Source organism: Anoplopoma fimbria, chromosome 15 (genome assembly GCF_027596085.1).
Source record: "Anoplopoma fimbria isolate UVic2021 breed Golden Eagle Sablefish chromosome 15, Afim_UVic_2022, whole genome shotgun sequence".
NCBI lineage: Eukaryota > Metazoa > Chordata > Actinopteri > Perciformes > Anoplopomatidae > Anoplopoma > Anoplopoma fimbria.
Genome location: NC_072463.1, coordinates 14,448,895 through 14,471,454, shown reverse-complemented (window position 1 = coordinate 14,471,454; position 22,560 = coordinate 14,448,895). Strand labels below are relative to the sequence as shown.

General features: G+C 38.7%; 1 protein-coding gene across 1 annotated transcript in view; it reads right to left on the bottom strand.

Annotated features, from left to right (window-relative positions):
* Positions 1 to 22,560, bottom strand: part of alk (ALK receptor tyrosine kinase) — a 367,814-nt gene that overhangs the window by 34,149 nt on the left and 311,105 nt on the right. Inside the window, 6 exon segments of the mRNA XM_054614353.1 lie at positions 5,628 to 5,738; positions 10,019 to 10,166; positions 11,641 to 11,806; positions 19,860 to 19,934; positions 20,019 to 20,084; positions 20,253 to 20,372. Of these exon segments, the coding sequence (XP_054470328.1) occupies positions 5,628 to 5,738; positions 10,019 to 10,166; positions 11,641 to 11,806; positions 19,860 to 19,934; positions 20,019 to 20,084; positions 20,253 to 20,372 (686 nt within the window).

The following is a 22,560-nucleotide window of genomic DNA, read 5'->3' as shown; positions in this document are numbered from 1 at the left end:
TTTGTCGACATACTATATTATTGACTTATTTGACTTTTGTTGACATATTATACTATGACATTTTTATAATTTTTTACGACATACTATAGTATGACTTTTTTCGCCATAATATATATTACATTTTTTCATTCATGTTTTTGACATGCTATACTATGACATTTTTATAATTTTTTACGACATACTATACATTGACTTTTTTCGCCATAATATATATTTATTTTTTCATTCATTTTTCGACATGCTATACTATGACATTTTTATCATTTTTTACGACATACTATACTATGACTTTTTTTTTTTGTTGACATATTATACTATGACATTTTTATCATTTTTTACGACATACTATACTATGACTTTTTTTTTTCGCCATAACATATATTTATTTTTTCATTCATTTTTCGACATGCTATACTATGACATTTTTATCATTTTTTACGACATACTATACTATGACTTTTTTTTTTACGACATAATATACCTAATAATTTTTTTCATTCATGTTTCGACATGCTATACTATGACGTTTTTATTACTTTCTTCAACATACTATACTATGACTTTTTTCATCACGTTTTTTGACATACTTTACTATGACCTTTTTATGACTTTTTCGACATGCTATACTATTGTGTTTTTATCACTTTTGTCGACATACTATATTATTGACTTATTTGACTTTTGTTGACATATTATACTATGAAATTTTTATAATTTTTTTTTGACACATACTATACTATGACTTTTTTCGCCATTTCGCCATAATATATATTACATTTTTTCATTCATGTTTCGACATGCTATACTATGACGTTTTTATTACTTTCTTCAACATACTATACTATGACTTTTTTAATTCACGTTTTTTGACATACTTTATTATGACCTTTTTATGACTTTTTCGACATGCTATACTATTGTGTTTTTATCACTTGTCGACATACTATATTATTGACTTATTTGACTTTTGTTGACATATTATACTATGACATTTTTATAATTTTTTACGACATACTATACTATGACTTTTTTCGCCATAATATATATTTTATTTTTTCATTCATTTTTCGACATGCTATACTATGACGTTTTTATTACTTTCTTCAACATACTATACTATGACTTTTTTCATCACGTTTTTTGACATACTTTACTATGACCTTTTTATGACTTTTTCGACATGCTATACTATTGTGTTTTTATCACTTTTGTCGACATACTATATTATTGACTTATTTGACTTTTGACTTGACATATTATACTATGACATTTTTATAATTTTTTACGACATACTATACTATGACTTTTTTCGCCATAATATATATTACATTTTTTCATTCATGTTTCGACATGCTATACTATGACGTTTTTATAATTTTTTACGACATACTATACTATGACTTTTTTTTTCGACATGCCATAATATATATAACATTTTTTTTGATTTTTTGACATGCTATACTATGACATTTTTATCATTTTTTACGACATACTATACTATGACTTTTTTCGCCATAATATATATTACATTTTTTCATTCATGTTTCGACATGCTATACTATGACGTTTTTATTACTTTCTTCAACATACTATACTATGACTTTTTCATCACGTTTTTTGACATACTTTACTATGACCTTTTTATGACTTTTTCGACATGCTATACTATTGTGTTTTTATCACTTTTGTCGACATACTATATTATTGACTTATTTGACTTTTGTTGACATATTATACTTTGAAATTTTTATAATTTTTTACGACATACTATAGTATGACTTTTTCACCATAATATATATTTTATTTTTCATTCATTTTTCGACATGCTATACTATGACATTTTTATAATTTTTTACGACATACTATACTATGACTTTTTTCATTATAATATATATTACATTTATTTTTCATTCATTTTTCGACATGCTATACTATGACATTTTTATAATTTTTTACGACATACTATACTATGACTTTTTTCGCCCATAATATATATTACATTTTTTCATTCATGTTTCGACATGCTATACTATGACATTTTTACATACTTTCTTTTTTCAACATACTATACTATGACTTTTTTCATCACGTTTTTTGACATACTATACTATGACTTTTTTCTTTTGCCATAATAAATATTTTCATTTTTTTACATTCATGTTTCGACATGCTATACTATGACGTTTTTATTACTTTCTTCAACATACTATACTATGACTTTATTCATCACGTTTTTTGACATACTTTACTATGACCTTTTTATGACTTTTTCGACATGCTATACTATTGTGTTTTTATCACTTTTGTCGACATACTATATTATTGACTTATTTGACTTTTGTTGACATATTATACTATGACATTTTTATAATTTTTTACGACATACTATACTATGACTTTTTTCGCCATAATATATATTTAATTTTTTCATTCATTTTTCGACATGCTATACTATGACGTTTTTATTACTTTCTTCAACATACTATACTATGACTTTTTTCATCACGTCTTTTGACATACTTTACTATGACCTTTTTATGACTTTTTCGACACGCTATACTATTGTTTTTATAATTTTTTTTGACTTTTGTTGACATATTACATACTATATTATTGACTTATTTGACTTTTGTTGACATATTATACTATGACATTTTCATAATTTTTTACGACATACTATACTATGACTTTTTTCGCCATAATATATATTTAATTTTTCATTCATTTTTCGACATGCTATACTATGACGTTTTTATTACTTTCTTCAACATACTATACTATGACTTTTTTCATCACGTTTTTTGACATACTTTACTATGACCTTTTTATGACTTTTTCGACATGCTATACTATTGTGTTTTTATCACTTTTGTCGACATACTATATTATTGACTTATTTGACTTTTGTTGACATATTATACTATGACATTTTAATAATTTTTTACGACATACTATACTATGACTTTTTTCGCCATAATATATATTTTATTTTTTCATTCATTTTTCAACATGCTATACTATTGTTTTTATCACTTTTGTCGACATACTATATTATTGACTTATTTGACTTTTGTTGACATATTATACTATGACATTTTAATAATTTTTTACGACATACTATACTATGACTTTTTTCGCCATAATATACATTTAATTTTTTCATTCATGTTTCGACATGCTATACTATGACGTTTTTATTACTTTCTTCAACATACTATACTATGACTTTTTTCATCACGTTTTTTGACATACTTTACTATGACCTTTTTATGACTTTTTCTATTGTGGTTTTACATTTTTTACTATATACTATTGACTTATTTGACTTTTGTTGACATATTATACTATGACATTTTTATAATTTTTTACGACATACTATACTATGACTTTTTTCGCCATAATACATATTTTATTTTTCATTCATTTTTCAACATGCTATACTATGACATTTTTATAATTTTTTACGACATACTATACTATGACTTTTTTCGCCATAATATATATTTAATTTTTCATTCTTTTTTCGACATGCTATACTATGACGTTTTTATTACTTTCTTCAACATACTATACTATGACTTTTTCATCACGTTTTTTGACATACTTTACTATGACCTTTTTATGACTTTTTCGACATGCTATACTATTGTGTTTTTATCACTTGTCGACATACTATATTATTGACTTATTTGACTTTTGTTGACATATTATACTATGACATTTTTATAATTTTTTACGACATACTATATTATGATTTTTTTTGACATACTATACTTTGACTTTTTTATGCTTCTTTTGCCATACTATAGTACGACTTTTTTACAACATCTATATTATGACTTTTTTTTGACTTTTTAACAATTTTCAACATCGTATAGGAAGACTTCTTTTGACACTATGCTTTGAAGTCTTTATGACTTTTTTTGGAAATGCTATATACTATGACTTTTTTACAATGTTTCTTTACATACTATGACTTTTTATAACTTTTTTCAACATACTATTCAAACACTTTTTTCGACATTGTATAATGTGACATTATGACATTTCAGCATACTATAGAATCATTTTTTTCATCACACTACACTATGATTTTTTCCGTCATGCTATACTATGACTTTTTTGACATTTTTCAACATGCGATACAATGACATTTTTCGACATACTATACTATGACGTTTTTAATAAATTATCCTATGACATTTTTATTACTTTTTCAACATACTATAGTATGACTTTTTTACAACTTTATTTTACAAACTTTATCCTTGAAAACTGTTTTATGAATTTGTTCTACATACTATACTATCTTTTTAAAGATTCTTTCTGACATACCATACCACAGATTTATTACTTTTTTATGGCTTTTTCGACAGGCTAACTTTTTTCCCTTACACTATACTGAGTTTTTAATTACTTTTTTAAATCTGATATACTGTGTCTTATTTATGATTTGCTATACTATGTCATTTTCATTACTTTGTCGACATATTATACTATGACATTTTTATTACTTTTTTCAACATACTATGACTTTATTCGAAATACTATACTCAGTCTTTCTTATTATTTTTTTTGACACACTATATTATCATTTTTTCGACATACTATTTATGTCTTTGTAATTACTTTTTTTGACACATTATACTATGATTTTATTCTACATACTATAGTATGACTTTTTTCAACATACTATACTATGACTTTTGTATGACATTTTTCAACATGCTATACTATTACTTTTTTATGACTTCAAAATACCATACTGTGACTTTTTCCAATATGCTTTACCATAGTAACTTGATGAAGGTCTGGGTCCCAAACATTGTCACTAAATACCCCTGTTGCAAGTAAAGAAGACATTGTGCAGGAGTTGGTTCGTTCTATATTATCTACCCTAGGTATTCTCCTACACACCTGTAAACCTACTGGTGTGCAAAGGTTTGCTCTTTTAACATGCTATACTATGACTTTTTTCAATATATTATACTTCTACTTTGTTACGACTTTTTTCAACACAATATACTATGACTTTTTCCGACTTTATGACTTTTTATAAAAAAATTTGACATGCTATACTATTACCTTATAGACATTTTTTGACATACTAAACCATGACTTTGTTTTGCCTTTTTTTGACATACTATACTAAAATGTTCAATTGCAGTCCCTTGGCAAATGTAATGATAACTACAAAAGATACATGAAATATATGGGTCTATAGTAGGACAAGCTATACTATGAATAGAGGTTTTGTGAGATACAAGTATTTACGCTAACCATGATTTATTCAAAATTGAAATATTAGTATCATGTTAATCATACACATCATCATACACACTCTTAAATGGTTACGGCATTTCAGTGCAATTGTATTTTTCAAATTTTCTATAGATATCGCAATGATTTCTTTATCATTAATTCTTCCTGCCACACTAAACGTGTATTAAAAAGCCTGATGTTGTGACAACCCTAGCAGGTCACTTTTGTTATGTCTGTGGTATATAGTGCTTGATAGGTAAAGTAGGCTCATGTCTTGTCATGTCTGTATCCCCAACACCTGCGTAATATCCATGTAGCAACAGATAGCCTAATCTAAGTGTGTCATTCCTTCGGCACCTTCTTACCTTGAACACATACGTGGCCCCACCACCTCCTCCTCCACCCCCTTTCACTTGGGTTTTGTTCACCATGGGGCCACTCTGTTCCAGGCAGATCCTATTCAGCATGCCGTTGGACTGTAGAGAGGGAGAGAGAGATGTCAGTTCTCCAAATAAATGCTTTCATGCATGTCAGTTGTGTATGAGAGGGCTTAGCAGTTGCCACACTCCAGCTGCTGTGAGTCTAAGACTTCAGCATTAGAATGGTGAGCGAAAACCAAGCAGAAATATCCAGATGCATGCAGGATATGTGAGGCAAGGACCAATGTTCCCTTTGTAAGACAATTCCAGTAAGCTTTGAGTATCTACTGATTTCCTGTTCACATGACTGTAAATCTGTTTGACTATTGTAGAGGAGCTTCCTGTGCACAGTGATGGATTAATGTTTCTGACTGAATAAGACATCTCTGCAGCTGATTTCTATGCAGTTTGAACCCTAATTGGAGGAAATGAGCCTGCTAGGTTCGAAAAAGACGAATTTCAACATACTAAATACTGTACAGTTAATAATGTTGTAGATATGTAAATAGCTCTGCTATAGCTAAGGTTTTGTGAATTGATGTTACTGCCTCATGTAAGCTGACTGACTGGAGCCTGTCCTACTGAGAGTAAGAGGACTTGAGATTTTACCCTTTACTCCGCTTGACACATAAACACACACACACTAATTTCTTTTGCCTACCTTTGAGGGGCTGGGAGTGAGGTGGGGGGCGGGGCTTATGCGACTAATCAACAGGTAGAGGGAGTAAAAAGCAGTGGGTCTTCCTCACTCTTTCTCCCTCTAAGCCTGTTCTGTCATTGTAGCTTTTCATTTTTAGATTGAGCATGTGTCAGAGAGAAAAAAATTACGACACAAAGGTGTGTTTGTGTGTGTGTTGAGTGTTTTTGTGCTTGAGGACCTGTGTATGTGTGTGTGCACGGCAGAAGGAGAAGAGCCCCCGCGGAAAGAGCAAGTATTTGTAAGGACAAAGGGGCCATCATTTCCCTCACCAGAGGAAATGCTAGGTGTGAGAAAACACTGTTCTACAGCACAAATCAGTTTCAGGGCGACCCTTTGGAGAGAGTCGCCATCTCTTGTTGTCAGAACTGTGGGGGAAAAAGGAGGAACCTTAATCGACTTCAGACTTACTTTGGAACAGCACAGTCCCTCTTTGCTTTCTGCACTGAGCACTTCAAGACACACTGTGTTAAAAACTAATAACCGGATGACAGCAGTGAGGACCTCTGCCTGCTAAGCTACACATTCTTCTGCCTCTTGAAAACAAAGCCACAAAACACAACAGGATCTAGAGCTGCCTCATGTCACGCTTTAACCACTGGAATACAAGAACGGCTGTTATTACAGCATCTCATAATTCATTTTAAATTATTATTGTCATGTAAACACATTTCATATGAAGGTTGTTCTGACTTTAATCTTTAATCATTTTCTTAACTGTCAACACTATTTTTACTTCTTTGGTGTTAACAAAAATCTATTCATGATCAGTTTGTCTGTGGGGTCCATACGGCTTTGTTCAACCATGATAACCGAAGCCTTACAAATTTTTGCAACAATCATTGTTTTGGCCATTATTGCCCTAGAGTACCAGTAGGTTTGCTGGCAGTCTTTTGTAAGATCTAATGTACCGATATATGCAAAAATTAGGAATAAATCACACATAACATTACACATGCATAGAGTGTTACATATATAGATATATGCGTTTTTCCATTCTGGGCCACTGTAGAAACATGGCAGTGAAGCATGGCGTGCTTTGTGGAAGACCAGCTCATTCTGTAGATATTAAGGGCTCATTCTAAAGCAACCAAAATATGCCAAATCAGAAAACAGACTACGAAGACATTCTCAAGCATCACATCTAAGTGGATAGGGTAAACCAAGCATAAAATAAACAGGTGGTCTTGAAAGCAGATAGAGATCTCTTTGGGCATGTCATCACTGCTTCGCAAAGTAGGGATCTTCACTTTCATAATGTCCTGGCTCATCCACTCGGTCCGGTGCCTTGGGCTCTCTCAAATCCAGATGGCTCATTGCTGAAAACTAACAAGGCCACTCTTGGAAGAGAGTTTGAGAAATCAGCATCAGCAGGTGAAAATATCGGAGAACACTGCATGCATCATTGATGGAATGAGTCTTGTTAAGAAACTGAAAGGTGATGGCAAGACTTTTGGAGAGATTGCTGGCGCTGTGCTGAACCGAGCGATGCACAAAGGAGGAAACGGTGAGTGGATAGATGTGGGGTTTGATGTGAACTGGAGAACCTACAAAAAATTATTTTTCGAATGATATCATATGAACCATTGTATGATGATACGTCATATCAATTAGTGAAGATTCTGACCATGGACTGATGCTCTAACCAGGTAATTAACCGAACATAATACATAGAAGATACCTCTTTAAAGACATACTGTAGCCCTCTTTCATAACATATAGCTGTTATAAATATAGACTCCATCTTACTATAAAAAGTAGCAGTTTTATGACATTTTCTTCCTTCTTAATAGAGAAATGTGTTAATGTGTACATAAATATATCTATGGACGGAGGTGGATTCCCCCAATGACAACGTACTATCCAAAATAAATAAATTCACTTATTCAACCCACAAACTAACAATATGTGTAATCCACAAAAAAATTATATTTTTTACTACTGTGTTTGTGAAACAACTGAAGAATCTGTTGGTAATGCGGGGCGGCCGTGGCGCAGTGGAGTGCAGGATAGTTTTCCAATCAGCGGTTCGATACCCGGCTTCGGCAGTCCATGTCGATGTGTCCTTGGGCAAGACACTTAACCCCAAGTTGCTCCCGAAGGCTTTCCATCGGTGTGGACTGGATGGTGTATGAATGTTAGTTAGAGTCTGATGGGCAGGTGGCACCTTGCATGGTAGCCCTGTCATCAGTGTGTGAATGGGTGAATGATATGTAATGATATGTAATATAAGCTTTGAGCAACTGATTGTAAGTCGCTTTGGATAAAAGCGTCTGCTAAATGACTGTAATTCAATGTCCTCTAGTCCAAAGCTTTGGCAACTAACCCCTATTCGCTCTACTCTAAGTTGAAGGACAAGCCTTAGTTTTCAAACGTAGATAGCAGATGATGGATGGTTTCATTGGCGACTAGAGGAACTGTGAGGTTTTTAGTCTCAGTGTTGTGAACTGTTGGAGGGGGAAGCTTGGTGTGCTGCTGCCAGTGAAGTAACTCCAGAGCATCATGGATGACAGCCACCGATGGCAAAAGAGCACAAGTCCACTTAAGAGAGACAATGGGGAGAACACTGTGAGCTTCCATCACAGATTTAAACAGATGTTGGTGGCCATAAAATGTTGTGATTTAGAGCATGGGTATCCAAAGCGAAATCATGTTCCATGAGGAGAATTACCAAATGCCCAGTTCCTTGAATTTCAGAATGTCAGTTATCCTGTTAAAGCTACAGCATATTCCTACATACCTGCTCTTAAAGTAGAAACCAAAAGGAGGACATTTATATTTTGGTATCATGATGGCGGCCCCTAGTTTTGCATTAATTCAACGGAATACCATTCCGTCTACGTAGATGGAGACCTTATATATAGCATTCTATCACAGGCAGAGCAGACGGTCACACTGAGCCAAACAGCAGCCTGCTACACAACAAAAGAGCCACAGACTCTGCCCATCAACCCACATTAGCTTTCCTGCTAAAGTCTACTGACAAACATGTATACACATCTTGTCCTGCACCTTGGCTCGTTGAATGAACCACCGTCAAACATACAACAGGGAAAAGGGCACTGCTAGCGTCAGTTCGCAGGCCAGATAATTAATAATTAATTAGCTGCTCTATTCGACTACAGCCACTGTCTGCACATGACAAGTAGGCTACAGCAAGTTTGTATCTCACTGCCACTCTGGCAGCACTGCAAGCTGCTGTCAATCAAACACAGACAGGTACACGCCCTTCCAGCCAGCTCCGGAGACAAATAGGAGCTTTTCTCATATTTTCCCAAATACCTTTTTCTTTCTTTTATTAATATAAAAATCTATAAAAACACAACAAAACACTGACATTATTTATTTATTATTATACAATAGAAAGGGATAATTACATTTTTGTAGATCAATTTTGAGATAACAAACACAAAATGATTAAAGACAATTGTCCATTTGTACGTTTTTAAAAGAGAATTACGTTTGACTCCAAATTCAGTTGAATCATTGAAGCGTTTGCAGCTATTTCAAAGAAGATCAACAAATTGAATCAATATTATAATCCCTTTCTTATGTGTATCTTTTGCTTTCATGACATACTGTAAACTGAAGGGTCTCATATGCTGCTGAACATCAACTTACTGCATGATAGCAGACTTACATTGGGGCAGGCATCCTCTCCTTGCTGTCCGACCAGGACGTAAAGGAACTCGCCCTTCCTGAGCAGGAAGTCTCCTGTGATGTAGACACCATGTGACCTGCTCATGGCCATCACGCTTCGACCCCCAGCTGCACCGTAGGCTGTGAACCTGGTGTGTAACAGACACAAATGACACAAATATTAAACAGCTCATTAGAAGGATAATAATCCTTATGATACAGGGAATACATTTTTTAATTTCCGTTTGGTTTTGAAGAGTATGGGAAAAGGTGATGTATGTATATTGCATGTTCCAATCTGTGCAGTAGGTGTGTATCAGAAAAAAACATGAAGATGATGAACAATCTTCATTTGTTCCACCTGCTGTTTCATGAGTGTACAAAATTAAATTACAGCCAACGTTAATTTTGAAGAACTAAAACACATTTTCAGCCTGCTGGGCATTTTTTAATAAGAAAACAATTGGACTTAACATGGCACACATACAAAATAGCAGTGCTCAGACTACAAAGTGCATGGGCACACAAACACAGAGAGACCGACATACAAATACACACACCTTCGCAGCAGAAGACACTAATTTCAAATGCTCCAGTTTTCTTGCCAGGAAAAAAACCAACAACGTGATTGGTTTTTGGTAGCGCTTCGATATTTTTCTTCCCCGGTGGTCGTGCGTGGTGGGGAGAAAGAGAGAGAAAGCGCTGCCCGGTGTTCAGTTGCTACCTCAGCTGTTTGCCTAATGACTTTTGGGAGATGCAGAGCGCATATTCATCTATGTGACCGTCTGTCAGCTTCATTTAAAGGCTCCGCCAGCTAAACCAGGCCGCATCAGGACCACAAATCTGGAGTTGTGTAAGGCGACAGAAGGTGTTTTTCTTAAACTCCGGGATATCTGTTAAAACAGGGCTGTCCACGCAGTTGTTAGTTTGGTATTTTAAGACTCATGAGTTTTGGGCGAGCTTAGCGGTGTGTGTGTTTGTTTTTTGTTTTTTTAGTTGATGTGGGAGGCTAGAAGCTTTTTTTTTTTGTTTGAAGCATCCAAGTCAAATCCGAGTTAAACGCCTCCCGTTGTCATGAATGCCCACAGGAGGCGTATTGATCTCTGCACAAGGTAGTGGATATTACAGCATTAATCCTAGAGCAGTACTCAGTTTGAGGTCAAGATGCTAGGGCCGATTGTTAAGGTATTTCCAAAGCCTTAAAGACCACCAATGTAGACGTGGATTGTGGGTGGTTTGGGGATTTTTGGAGTCAGGTGTGGAGTGAATCATGCGATTTAGCAGCCATTACACCAGCATCTGCTCCCTCCTGCAAGAATCTGATAGGGATTTTTCTCTGCTTGCTTGTGGAAGATTGATGTGCTGGTGCTGCACAGAGGAGCGCAGGTGGGCGTGAGGAAGAGTCTGCATTGTTGCGAAAAATGTGAGTTTCATAGTTGACGCCTGATGCCTAAGAACGAGAGGTTAAGTTTGTATTGTACAGTGTTTATGTGTTGAGGCCAAGTGTATGTGCCTATAATGATTGGCCCAGCAATGCATTAGGTGTTGATTTCATTTTTCTTTCTCTAAAATGGTATAGTCTGATATGCGCTGTGAGGCTTTATACTCTGGCGACAGCCCTACCTGTAGGTGCCAGTTTCGGGGACCCGCCACTTTTGAATGCCTTTGAAGGGCCCTCGGGTGCCTACAGTCACGTTGATGTTGCTGTTCCTGTAGGAGTTGAGGCACTGGGTGGGAGTCGGGCCTTCAGGTCCAACAGCCCCGCAGGTATGAAAAATCCATTTTTTGGCTGCACATGAGGATGAAATAAAAAAAAAGGTAAAGAAATTAAGCACCTCATAGAGCACACATCTGTAGAAGCACATATTATGTATTCAGTCACACATGCAGACTTAAAGATGACAGAGAGGCTGAAAAATTCAGTGCGCACCACAGACTCATTTCTGTTCCATTTGTCCCACATTCATTCCACTTCATTGTTCCCCACCGCTCCACTTTCACATGAATAAAACTCGAATATGAGGAGAGGCGTTGCACGTTGGGAAGGAGAGCTCTGAACTGGAAGGATCTCATATGAGCTATCATATTCACAAGAGCGGCGTGGGGACGCGGTGACAGGATCACAGGTGACAAACATTTCTCCTCATTTTCCGTGTAATCCCACGCGTCGACGCTAATTGGAGTCCTTTTCACTGTAATTAGCACAAGATTAGTCTTGTCAGATGGACATGGAACGACTTAACGCTGCGGCGCTAAATCCTGATTCAAGTCTTGCGAGCACAGAGCAATGGGGAAGACACCCGGCCGTGAAGCAACTCTCTGTCTCTGTCTCGCTCTCTCTCTGTGTCTCTCTCTCTCTCTCTATCCGGGTCCTGAATGCTCTGAGACTACTTATTAATTTAAGAACAGGGCTGCAAATCTGACTCCAAAGTCATAGTCATTCCTGCAACAGAACAACTCACATGATGCCTTTCATAGCCTCTGAGTTGCTGCTCAATGCGATTGCAACACTGTTTGTGATTAGATACAATACAGAATGGCCTTGCTATTTATTTAGTTTTTGCAAGCCTTGATGCAGTAGTAAACTGATTAAATGGAGACAGGAAACACAGAGAAAAGAAGAGATGGCATGAGACTAGTCTCAGGAGAGCAACCTAAAGTTATGATGCTCTCACAGTAACACCTTTCCCTGTTAAGGCTGCCTGCTGTGTAGGGCCTATTAGAGTTGAAGCCCAGGAATTGAGATCCCAGTATTTACGAGGATCTCTCGCCAAAATCCACTTTCTCTGACTGAGGGAGCTGGTATTTTTAGCATGTGTGTGTGTGTGCGCCTGTGTGTACCTAAGAACAACAAAATTAGATTATACCCCATTTTCTCATTAATTCTATACAGTTGAGTTACTGAGAGAAATGGGGCCTTCACAGGAAAAGTAGTAATGAGTTTTTGGGATGTAATCATTTTAAAGCCAAGAAAAAGCAGTCATCCCAGGTGGCTTTTTGATGATGACATAGCATAACTGCTGATATGTGGGTGGGCTGCATTTTGGGCAAATTTGTCAGTCTGGTCCTCACGATTGGTTTGGTCCCAGGGCAGCCAGTAAGTGATCCGTCATCATTGCACCATACTGAGCTCCTCTCCGTCTCCCAACACATTCCCACTCCAAGCTCGTCAAAACCAAATAAATCCCAATTGCATTTCTTTTTGAGACCCACCATACGTAGATGTTGGTTATCAGAAGTGGACGTATTCATCTAACGTCACCCATTGGATTGTGGACTGTGGTTTTGATGCCTTGAGTTCAGCATTTTTTTTGCAACCAGGGAAAGCAAGTGACCATATTTGGAGTAGTGACGCTTGGTAGAGATGCGGTTTACGGCTCTGGTAGCGACCTCTGGATACCTTGACGAGCATGGGTGCCTGGCTAATCCTAGCGCTTGAATGCTACACATGACGGTGCTTGCCAAGAAAGGCAGTGGGATTCATAATAAATCCTGTAGGTACCCCTCTAGTTTAGTTGTGGATGGTGTGTCAGTTTCAAAAGTTTCATGTTTCATCATAGAAAGTTAGTTTTTAGGCAACAAAACCAATTAGTTAGTTAGGACAAGAGCATGGTTGACGTAAACTTGAATGGCTAACAACTCACATGAGTAAGTGGCTACTAGTAAGTGGCACACAAGTCAAGTGACCAACTACACCAACGACTCACGTGACTAACCACAAAATGACAATTAACTTTTGGTTAGTTTAGTACGAGTTGGAAATTGAACTAGGTTGTGTCTCCCCACAAACATATCTTTTAGGTCTGGTCAAGTGTCAAGAGGCAATTTCAAGCAGGCTTTCGGAAACACTTTAAAACACCACTATGGTACAAGCACAATTTAGAGTTCAGCCGGGTCTTAGCAAATGCACTCTGTAAAACTGTAAAACAGACTGACTACTGTAAAAAAAAAAAAAGGAACAAAACATGGTGGGATGTAATTAAGTTCTGCCTGGCTCCCATCCAGCAAAAGAAAATTGATTCTTCAAGTCAGTATTTTCAATTCCCAGCAAGGTAAAAAAGAGTTAAGTCTGTTGGGAAAAATCCATCACTGGAGCAGAAAAGCCTCCAAAGTCAAATGGTGCTTTAGATGTAAATCTTACTGTAGTTAATGGGTTACTCTGAGATTGCAAACAGTCAAGGTGGGAGATGAAAGGGTGAAGGTGGGATTAGAGTCTGGATGTTGTATATTCATTTATTTTTCATTTTTTTCATATGTTTAGAAGTGAGTTCTTGGCTTCCTGACATGAATAAGATCATGTTATGTAAAACAAGCTTGTCTTTTTGACAATAGCGCTGCCGGTGTCCAAAGATAGCATTCCTTTCGATTTCTCTCTCTCTGTCTCCCCAGGGTGTGGTTGGATTCACACTTCAACCCCGGCTGATCGATCTAGTTGGTCCATCAATATGAGTGAGTTCTAAAATCCCACACACACGAACACACCACCCGACTGGAGTAATGAGCCATTCTGTGATAGGCACTTGGCAGAGCAAACAAAAACAAGATGTGCTCCCACAGATGATAGTCTTCTCTAATAAGTGGTGTGCACACTCGTCAGCCCCTCTGACCTGCAGCACACTCCCACACACACACACACACACACACACACACTTGCGCATACACTCACAAACATCCCTGGGGAGACTCTGACTCTGTCTGACTATTATATGAATCTCCGTTACTGTGAACTTTGCCAGCGGTGGTGCGCCATCATCATAACAAACACTGGTCTCCATCAAAGAAAGGGGCGACGCTGTGAACTGTCATCAGTGAGAAATTGAAAGACAGAAAGGGAGAGACTCACAGTGCATAAAAAACAAATGGTCTCTTGATTGGATTACAATACTGACAGTAATGTTCCAGCAGTCTTTATCTCTTCAGAACATTATTAACACAAGACAACCGTAAACATGTCATTCTTTAGCAATGACAAAGGCAGTCCTTGGGCCGATCAGTTACAAGTAAACAAGCGTTTCATCACCAATGTTAGGCTTTGGAATTGTTTTTAAATTGCCAGAAAGAGGCAATGAGACTTTCAGTTTTGTGAAAAATGATCATCTTGGTACGAGAAGGCATGTTGCGTCAAAACTGCTGTTGGACTCAGATTGCACTGCTGACGCATACAATCTTTAACGTTTTGTTTATTTTCACTTTAGCCATGATTGGGTGAGCGAGGTTCTAGTTCCAGTTCTTTCCCCAGTTAGAATGCAAAAAGGCCACTTTCAGACCTACAGTAGCCCTGCAGGAAAAAAACACAGTCCTTCCATTCATTTAATGGAGCTGGCCGGTCAACACAGCAGGGTTACCATAGCATGGGGCTCAGGCTATAACAACACCAGGTGGTCCATCAAACACAGCTCAACCAGGCTAAACTTTTACTGCAACGAAAACGTGTCCTGGAGTATTTTTTTCCGTTTACCTCATGATCATTGTGACAAAAGATAAAATAATTGCAACCATAATATCTTCCCCCGAGTTGCAAAATCCTATCCTAGAGTTTTGTTAAATGCTGTACAGAATCTTGGTGTCCGAACTCAGGCTTTGACTCTGCTCCTCAAGCTGGACTCTCTGGATCGCATTTCACTATCCCACTGGTGCCTGAAGCAACACCCCCCCCACCAACGCAGCCCTGTTTGTGAAAACTGTTTTGGATGTGAACGCCTAGCTGAGGTTGAGGACTTCATCTTCCTGCAGGTAAAGCAGTGAAAATTATTTGGAGTTTACAGTAAAAAAAACAACTTTAAATTTGTATCACTCCTTTAAACTATATATGTTTGGATCAGCATAATCTACATAACTCTTCAACTGGTAAAGTTATACTTTTGCATGCTTTATGCCGTTCTCTCAAGCACGCTCACTCATGATCTCCCTGGTGTTATCCTTTGTGGCTGTTGATCGTGGCTGTTCTCATCAGCTGGTCACATCCATCCAATCACACACCTACATTGTTAGCCAATCATCTTGCTACTCTCTATTTAACTTTAGATTCTCTCCCTGCATGTTCCCAGTATGTTCATGCTGCTGCTACATGTTCCCCCCTCCAACTCCCAATCACCGCTGAATCTTCGCAGTTTCATCTGATTCATCATTTCTTCATCATTTCTTGATCCCCATCGGCCAACCAATGTCAGCAGAATAATCGACCACCGCAGACGACCCGTGATTACAAATCTCCCTCTGGAGTGTGGGGGCCAAAGAGTCTCTGTCAAGGCTTTATCATCACACATCATCTGTTTATACCAAACAATTATCTTTTCTCCGTTCGCTTGTCTCCCCTGATTGAAATGTCAGTCACTGCTGATCAGTTAGGGCAACATAAACCCCGCCACTCAAACAGGAAATTAAAAGGCCATTCAATCTGATAATCAGACCCTGATTTGGTCTCAGTGCTCAACAAAAAAAGATAAGGAACTCTCTTTCTACATCTATGTGCTTGTTGTTTTTGTTTCTAGAGTTGTCTGCTAAAATGAGTGCAATAAAGGCACAATAATAAATATCATTATTTGTTTTTGCATGATATTACAGGTGTTCTGGATGCATCATACCTCTACAAAAAAAAGAAAAAGTAAACTTCTCATTCTGTACAGCTTTCCACTCGTGGCATGTATCCTCCTTATCCAGTGACAGTTGTCCTCCTTGGGCCGGCCATTAGAAAGATGGATCAAGGCTGGCGCGCCATCAATGGATCTGAATGCTAAGTGCAAAGCTTATGAGGCACCCGAGTCCAATTAATTACAAAAGCCTGTTTTGCGTTGCGCTGCTCGTTATCAGTCTCATATCTGTCTTAGTGACTAATGTTCTCCCTCCAAAACCCAAAGTAACAACAACGAGCTAACTGACTGCCACAGGCCAGTGTTTATGAACGAAGTACGGAACGGAGAGCAGACTCACATCTCCAGTCTGCCGCTAATTAGTGAGCACGTTTGGGCCAGAACTTCTTTTTCTGCAACAAGCGTGCACCAAGCAACATCTGCTGTCGGTTACTTTCAAGAGCCAATCCGATGGCTTCAATCACCATCTCTTCTGTCTTTGATTCGATGCCAGTTTTTCATCGGCTCCACAGAACTCTTTGTTTTTTTGTTGTTGCCCGTTGTTGTGTGAGCGGAAATGGAACCCCTTGATATGAAAATGTGCTGTCTGTTCAAAGACGCTAATGCTCGTACATCCTGCTACGCGTTTGCAGATGAGGTGTTAATATGATGATGTTAATATGATGTTGCATCCTGACAGCGTATTGTGTAAAGTTCTATTAATGTCTTATAAGAATGTGGAAACACTAATCTTTGTCAATCACACACCCAAAGACACACACACCCACACACAAACACACTTACTTACACACACACACACATACACACACTCTCATACAGTAAATGGCCAGAGAAAAATGAGGCCGGAGCTCATTTTGAGGTTAGCGACTCATTCCCTTCCCATCAGGAGAGGTAATCACAAAAAGCAAGAGAAGCGAGCTCATCTCGGTCAACTTTTTCCACATCCCCCCACCCCACCGCCCTCCGAAAGCAAATGATGAGTCAGCAGTGAGAGGCGGGTGCCACACAGTAGGGCAGTGGTGAGAAATGAAAGCTGCCAGGATAGCGGGGGAATCAATGGAAATGAGGGGAATAGAAAAAAGAACAAGTAAACGAAATGAAGGTGAAGTCAGGGTGAAGGAGAAGACAAAATAGAGCAGCAAGAGGAAGTGGGGGATAAAAAGAACGATATCAGAGATAGCACTGACACTAAGACGTGGCTGCAGGGTGGGAGGGCAGTAATGTGAACTAACAAACAGTCAGCAGCAGCTTTTAAACGGTGGAGACTAGAAATAAATGGAGAAATAAATGGAGAAATAAAAAGTGCAGGGGCCCAGAAGGAAAGATTAAGGGTAGAGTGAGAGGAGACGAGAGACAGTGACGTTTTGGTGGGGTTAATCATTGAGCGTGTCGGGGGAAGAGGAGGGCATTGTTGGAGTGACGGGTCCGCCGAGCCAAAACCCCCATCAGGCTTTGCCGTCCCGCCCTGCAGACGTCAAAGCAGCTCTTGAGTGGGTGAAGTGAGACGCGTGGCGAATGTTAACCGCTCACGGCTGTCTTTGAAATGTCCAATGTATAACTGTACATTCGACTCCCCCTCCCAAGTTAATATCTATGATAATCACAGGGGAAAGAGCAGAGTGATCTCACAGTCCCATCTCTCTGGGAGTCTGCCGGCTTTATTGTAACCATATTGAGTATTACCTGTGTAAGCACATTCAAATAGCCTTTTTACTGCTGCCCTTGCAGCTAGATCCTGGTGGCAAACTCCCCTACTATATGTAATACCTTTTATATACTCTTGCATATGAAAAGTTTCCTGAATTGCCATACCCCCGCTCAGAATGAAAGATTTTCTTGACAGACTGTATAGCCTTTGTTTGCTGACGGAGTCACGCCTGTGGCTCCGGTTCAATGCATAATCCTGTAACATTTTTAAATGCTGTCAGCTGGCCGAACATCAACGTCTGATCTTTTACTGTCCCTGCCTGACCCTTGAGAGAACAAACCGTTGTGATCGAGTCTAGGCCCGCATCACAGACATTCAATCAGGCAAGTCGCTGCACAAACATATCAGGGCCCGGACACACTTGACTATCGGTCCGCATTGGTCTGCCGTTGAGCATTGTCGTCGTGGCGCACCATCACCCCTACTCTGTGTCAGGCAACGTTATCAGTGGCTGTTCAGCAGAAGGAGTGCAGCATGTTAAATCGACGGTGCAGGCAGTCGGCTGTTCAGGCTTCAAGGAGCGCTACACTGATTTTGCATCACACTCCTATCACACAAAACGAAAATGGATTAAAAAAAAACTGATGCAGCAGGAGCAGATGTTAAAATGTTTAACCCCACACATTCTTCTTCCTTGTCTAACCTGGCACCTACATTACCCAATGCTAATGTAGCATTAAGCCTCAAGCAGACATGAGTCGAGGCTACAGAGGTCCAGATTGTTTCTCTTCAGAGCCACCTGACGCTGACTCAAATGACATCGCTTGAGAATATTTATCAGTCTTCACCCAGCTCCTTTTGGAGCCACAAACGTCTTTGTACAACTGATAAAGTCGCTGGAGTTACACGTTTGCTCTTTATGTTTCTATAAGGAAGAGACTGCAAGAGAACTGTCAAACACCAGTGCCAACCATGAAACTCCACACCGATTTCAAATGGTCTTCACTTTCGTAAAAATGGTTAATCATTTTGCTTCGAGCGTCTTGGCATTAAGTTCTTTGGGTAACAATATATAGTCAACAGAGCAATATTTTTTTTTCCTGTACTGTAGGCTCATGTATATTGGCTGTGGTTTCTGTGTGTGTTCAAGGCAACTTGACGATGCAAAGCAGTGGGTCTGGTGTGAGTGTGATTCTTCTAACCAGCTTCGAATGGAAGGCAAGCCTCGGCACCCTACAAAATCGATTTGTTTGGCTTTAACAGCGTATGAATGTCATAAAAGCTTTTTATGCCGCCTGGGAGAGAAAACAAGATATAGATGGATGCTATTACATCCTGGAGTGTGGGGACACTGTAAAACCATCTGTTTGGACTGGAAAACAAGTCCTCAAAGTCACAATAAGGGAAGAGTTCACATTCATTTAACGTTCACATGAGGGATATGTACTATGTGTTACTCTAAAATGGTAGCGGCTGATATCTCCAAGTCCAGTCACAGCGTACCTCCAGCACTTCAAAGCTACTAGCTGAGGAAATGTGTCTTAGAACAGATTTGATATGAGAGTAACTATAAATATAGAAATTGAATCTCTGCTTGTCTTTACCCTTTTGAAGCTTGGACGTGAGAGACTGCGAGGTGGGAAATGTCAAGTCTGTGTAAGTGCCTCCATTGACATTCTCTGGAGACAAATTGGAGGATTTTAGACTTCAAAACTGCCCATCCTGCTCCATTTAATGCCAAAGGAGATCTCTGCATCACTCACCCTGATGGTGGACGTGCTGCAGGCCAGTAGGGGGCACACTTACTTTGTTGCAGCCCATGTATGGTGCTGTGCTCAGCAAGTGTAGAGTAATTGTGAATCATTAATGCATGCAACAATACGTGTGTGCGAAGGAGAGTGTCAAAAAGACAAAAGAGAGACAGAAGGAGAACCAGACAATGTCAGTGTGGAGAGCGTTCTCGTCGAGGGTGGAGGTTGAATCAGGCTCACACTTACAGTAATCCGTGGCGGGGAAGTTTATCAAATCGCTTCCAATGACCGGGGGCGTAGTCCTGTTGGTCGGTCTGAAGGGCAGCCTGGTTGAGCTGGCGACCACAGGTGGAAACTCACCGTTGGCTGAAAAAGAAACATAATTCACTTACTCAAAAAAGCCTGTGCTTTATCTCCTCCATGTGCAGCAATGGAATCCTGTTGCTGTCAACATTGAAGAACTGAGCGCGCACAGTGGCTGCAGACCCCCTCACCGGCACAGAAAATGTGGAACCAACAGCAGGGGTCATTCTTTCATTTGCACCACCAATGGCTATATAGAAGGAGTGGAATGCATAAAATCTAGCTCTTCTCCATCTGTCAGTCCGTTCCCACAGTAGATGGGTAAGCACATTCAGTCGGGTGTTATCAAGCCCCCGGTCTCACCGCATTTCCCAGGACTGAGATCATAAGCTCCCTGGTACCTTGATCTCCCCCCCTTAACCTCAAATTCTCATCGACAATTAAGTCTTCCAGGCAAACGGCTGGCTGATTGGATAGAACTGTTTGCAATAGTGACACTTTTTTAACTTCTAAAGATGTTAAAGTAGAAATTTCAACTACTATAAAGGTTGGATGCTGACGTGGAAAGACCACGAAGCCAGAAGCAGGAGTTTCCATGGATGCTTGGGTCAATCACTGAACGGATAAATGCTTTTCTTTGACTAGGCCCATGCACTACAATCAGTGGTCTAAATGATTGGCCCGGGATGGTGTTAATGAAATCTGCTGCCAAATCTGATCAAGGAGTGCACAGGCTGTAGGAGCAATCAATGCAACCCTGTCAGCTTAACATAACACAATTATTTTCCAGTACAGGAAATGCTGAAATGGCAAAAATCAATGTCAAACAACAGCATCGCAAACACCCTACAGGACAAAATACAAAACCCTTAAACAAAATAGTTATTTGCTTTAATGTTACACAGAAGTCAGTTTATATTCTGATTTATGAGTCATGGTTCGGTACAGCTGAAAGAAAGAAAAACTAATGAACTATGATACGTTTCTTATCACTTATTTTTGTTTAACTTAAAACTGAGGAACGTTTGAAACATATCTTTATTAAACCTTGGTCATACGTCCAAGCAGACGCATACACAGAAATCTGCGGACATCACAGATGCATAGTAGTTCTGTTTATACTACTGTCTGGAATCTGCGTTCGCTACCTCTTGTAGCAAAGAGACCGTGCGGACTTGTCTGCATGCGAACGTCCGCACAGAGACTGTTGGTACACCCTCTGATGATGAGATTTATATCTCGTAGACCCATTCGTCGATGTGGATAGTATAATATTGGCTTTAAACTACAAAAAAATGAATAACCACTTTCACAAAAGGAAAAAGGTCAAAGAAAGCTATAAAACTTAAAAGTAATGAAAATTAAACAAAATATCCGTTATACCTTATGTGCATCAATTTACATACTGTGTATTCTGTGAAAGCTGCTATAGCCCCCGCTAAAGAAATTGCAGAGGGTGCACTGTTTCCTTTAACTTGTGTGCACAAAATGCAAACACTTTTTCATTCGCACTCGACAAACGTTTCACTCTCTTATTTTAAGAACCCAGATATGTTCAGCCGAGCTGCTATAAATGTGTCTGTGACTCTGAATTTGTTTCAAAAGAAAGGCCACGTTTTGTTGAGGAGTTGTGACCAGCATCTCATTTCTTTGATGTTATGTTCTGTAGAAAAAGCGCTCTGTTGCGCGATGACCCTTGTTGAGCCAAGCAGAAGATTTGAGATTATTTCAGAGAAGTCAGATAAGGTTCACTGCGGTTCACGCCGCTGATAGTGCTGCCAGCGTTCAGTGCTATGACACTAAACAAGGGCATTGGTTCAGATCTTGACCATGCTGCTATTCTGCTTTTCCTGTCTCTGATTTATAACATCTTTTATTTTTATCAAAGCTGGATGCACCACCCAAAGAAGCTCCACAGCCTAGTCAACTTTAAAACAATAGAAATCCCTTCTGTTTCAGTCATACTGCCACAATGCTTCAGTCTATCAACACTAATGGGGGCCATCCTTATAGTCTTTGCATGCCTCAAGTATCTACACTCTGCACATTGAGAGTATTCAATGAAAACAATGCATTGGAAATGACACTATGTGCATATCACCCACATTTTTAAGCTCCATTTCTGTTCTGCGTATGGAACTGTCTGTTGAGAGGAAGATTACATGGTTTCATGACAAATTAGACACTTGCCTGTCCTATAAAGCTTACAGTGTGCTTGCTGTGTCTCCCAGATATTCTCCATTGGGTTCCC